Source organism: Melozone crissalis, unplaced genomic scaffold, assembly GCF_028551555.1.
Source record: "Melozone crissalis strain CALT ecotype California unplaced genomic scaffold, PUWL_Pcris_2 ptg000105l_1, whole genome shotgun sequence".
Taxonomy (NCBI): Eukaryota; Metazoa; Chordata; class Aves; order Passeriformes; family Passerellidae; genus Melozone; species Melozone crissalis.
The window spans coordinates 1362170-1365485 of NW_026535882.1; the positions used below are offsets into that span (position 1 = coordinate 1362170).

The following is a 3316-nucleotide window of genomic DNA, read 5'->3' on the forward strand; positions in this document are numbered from 1 at the left end:
CTGTGGTGCCTTACCTCCAAATCCCTTCCAAACTCCCCAGCAACAGCACCTAGGGGTCACAAACATTTATTGGGGTACAGCAGAACTGGGAGGGTCTCCAGCAGGGTGGAGGTCCTGAGTAGGCTTCCCTGGGACTGGCATGCTGGTGATGGGGGTTCCAGGGGGATCATGGGCAGTGGTCCTCAATAATCTGAGAGGTGCTGGACTAAGGAAGGGGACCTCCACCCGGAGATGGGTCCCTGAAGGGGTTGTTGGGGATCCTGAGGTGGGGAAGTCTATGGGGTGGGTCCACGAGGGGGGGCTTGGGGGACCCTATGGGTGGGGGGGGGTCTCAGCATGATGGTCCCATAGGAGGTCCCAGTAAGATTATGGGTGTGAAATTATCAGGAGAGACTCCCCAGGGGGTCCTCATTCAGATGCCCCCCGCTTCGGGCCCTCGCAGGCGCCGGGCCAGCTGCAGATCCTTGGGGAACAGGGTGACTCGGCGGGCGTGCAGCGAGCACAGGTATGCGTCTTCCAACAGCCTCACCATGAAGGCCTCTGCTGCCTGTGAACCAAAACCTGAGGGAGGGTCCCCAAAGCTCCCCAGCATGCCCCAACCCCCACACCTTCCCCCGGGGTCAGAGACTCCCCCCAAACACACACCCAGGGGGCAGGGTCCCTCCAAACCCACCCATGGGTGACTGAAGCACCTTGTGCTTGCAAATGTGTTAGGGAGGGATCAAGACCCAAAGACCCATCCTCAATCCCCGACAGACCCTGGGAATAAGGGACCCCGCCCCACCCAGCACCCAGAGACCCTCTCAACATCCATAGAACCCTGTCCCAGAACCCATAGACCCTACCCCCAGCCAATGGAGACCCTCCTAGACTCCCCCTCAGCTCCCATCACATACACCCAACAAACCTCTCAGCCTCATCCAAGCATCCAAAGAGACCTTCTTGGACCTCCCCAGCCCCCAGAGACACCCCCAGCACCCAGAGATTCCCCCTGCAGCACCCACAGCCCCCCAGCCCCCATGGAAACCTTCTCAGTACCCATGAGATCCCCCTCAGCCCCTTCCCCACACCCCTAAGTCCCTGGATACCCCTGCAGGACCCATAGGGCCCCTCCAGCCCTCTGTGACCTCCCTCCATCACGCCTGGGCCCCCCGAGTTGCACCTCCTGCAGTGCCAGCAGGGCCATGCTCTGCCAGCGGTAATCGACGCCGCGGGTGAAGAGGAGGCAGAGCTCCCGCACCTGTGGCAGAGAGGGCACAGCGAGGGGGGCACATGGGGGCAGCAGGGTCACAGGGAGTGCGGGGACATCGGGACAACGTGGAGGGGATATGGGGGCATTGGGGACATCCCGGGCTGGGGCCACCACCATGGTGACACCCTGGAGACGTGGAGACACTGCCCTGGGGACATCCCAGGGACCTGGGGACACCCTTGTTATCACCCTGGAGACACTTTGGGAATACCCCAGGGAGAGGAACACTGGGGACAGGAGCACCTGGGAATACACTGGGGAGTGGGGACATGGGAACATCACCACGGGGACACCCTGGGGTCTGCCAGGTGGGAGGCAGGGGGGAAGCACCACTCTGGGAACATCTTGGGAACACCCTCGGCCATGGGAACATGGGGACACCCCGATGGGACGGGGGGACAGTGCCAGCACAGCAGGAGGGGCACAGGGAACTCTCAATCCATGCAGCCTCTGAAGGTGGCAGGACACAAGGATGTCTGGAACCACAGAATGACATTGGAGGATATGCAAGGATGTTGGGGGAGGACAGGCTCACCATGTCACAAGGATGGAGAGGACAAGGACATGGGGAGGGATGGAACAGGGTTGAGGGGGGGGGGCTGGGGGAAAGGGATGGTCATGAAGAGTCCCAGGGGGTGATTTGGGGTTCTGGGGGGTAACTTGGTGGGTCTGTAGGGGGTTGGAAAATCGCAGTGGGTTTTTGGGATGGGGTCCAGGGGGAGGTTGGAGGGTTCCAGGTTGGATTTCAGGGGTCCCAGGGTGGATTTGGGGTTGGATTTGAAGGGGTCCTCAGGATTGTTTGAAGGGTTTCAGTGGGTATTTGGGAGAGTCCAATGGGGAGCTGAAGGGTCCCAGGGTGGATTTGAAGGCTCTGGGGGAAGTTGCAGGGTCGAGAGGGTTGATCTGGGGTGTCCTGAGACGGATTTGGGGATCTCAAGAGAGGGGATCCAGAGTGGTTTGGAAGATCCCAGACAATGCTGGAGGTTCTGGGGTGAAATTGGGGGGGTCCTGGAGGGGTTTGGGGGTCCCACAGTAGATTTTGTGGGTATCTGAGATGATCTGTGTGGTCCCAGGGGAGTTTGGGAGTCCATGGGGGGTGCTGGGGAGGTTCTGGGGGGGAAATCGGGGTGTCTGGGGATTTTAGCGATGTGGGGGGTTCTCACCAGGCGGGCAAAGGGGCCGGGGCACAGCAGCAGGCGGGTGCTTCTCTGGTACGTGCGGATCTCCTGCAATGCCCGCTGCCCTGGGCGGCGCCCTGTGGGGGCATCGGATAGGGGTCTGTGGGGGCTTTAGGGGATATATTTAGCCTGGAGGGCAGAGATGGGGGGATCTGAAGGAACATGGGGGGTATAGATCTATAGGGCCTGTCAGAACACAGGGGGCTATAGGGGATCTATAGGGGCCAGGGAGACAGGGGAAGGCTGTGGAGGTTATAAGGGATCTGTAAGGTCTGGGGGGACATTGTGGGTATAAAGGATCTATAGGGAGCTATAGTTATGGCCGACATAGAGGAGTTATAGGGGACAGGGAGTATGGGGGTAGAGGGGCTATAGGGGAGAGGGAATGTGAGGTGACTCTAGGAGGTGGAAGCATATAGGGGTATATAGGGCACAGGCTAGGGGCGGAGGAAAACAATAGAGGGAGTCCATAGGAGTGCTCTAGAGGGGGGCCTGAAAGGGGGCTCGATGTAGGAGGTCCATAAGGGGTGTCTATAAGGGAAGTCCCCCGCCCCTCACTCACTGCGTGCCCGCCGCGGGGGCGATGGGGGGGCTGGGGAACGCCCGCGCCGTCGGGGGGTGGGTTTGGGGCGGGGCATGGTGTTGCCGAGTCCACCGCAGGGTCAGGGCGAGTTCAGAAGGGGACCCAGCGGCTGGGGAAGGGAGAGTCAGGGTGAGCTCAGGTGTGCGGGGCCCCCACGCCGCTGCCGGGATCCGCCGCGCCGCGCCGTGCCGTTCAAATCTCCCGCCGCGCCGCTCGTGACGTCACTTCCCTCCGCGCGCCAATCGGGGCGCGCGACCGCCCGGTGCCGCGCCGGACTCCGCCCGCCGAGGGCTCATTAGCAGA

The 3316-nt window shown here is 61.6% G+C and overlaps 1 protein-coding gene across 1 annotated transcript; it reads right to left on the reverse strand.

Annotated features, from left to right (window-relative positions):
* Window positions 1–412: 412 nt before the first annotated feature.
* LOC128947432 (histone H3-like centromeric protein A) lies at window positions 413–3068 on the reverse strand. Its single transcript, XM_054291688.1, has 4 exons — window positions 2993–3068; window positions 2416–2507; window positions 1163–1240; window positions 413–547 (listed from the first exon to the last, which is right to left on the reverse strand). The coding sequence occupies exons 1-4, from the start codon at window positions 3066–3068 to the stop codon at window positions 413–415; spliced, it is 381 nt and encodes a 126-aa protein (XP_054147663.1).
* Window positions 3069–3316: the final 248 nt, after the last annotated feature.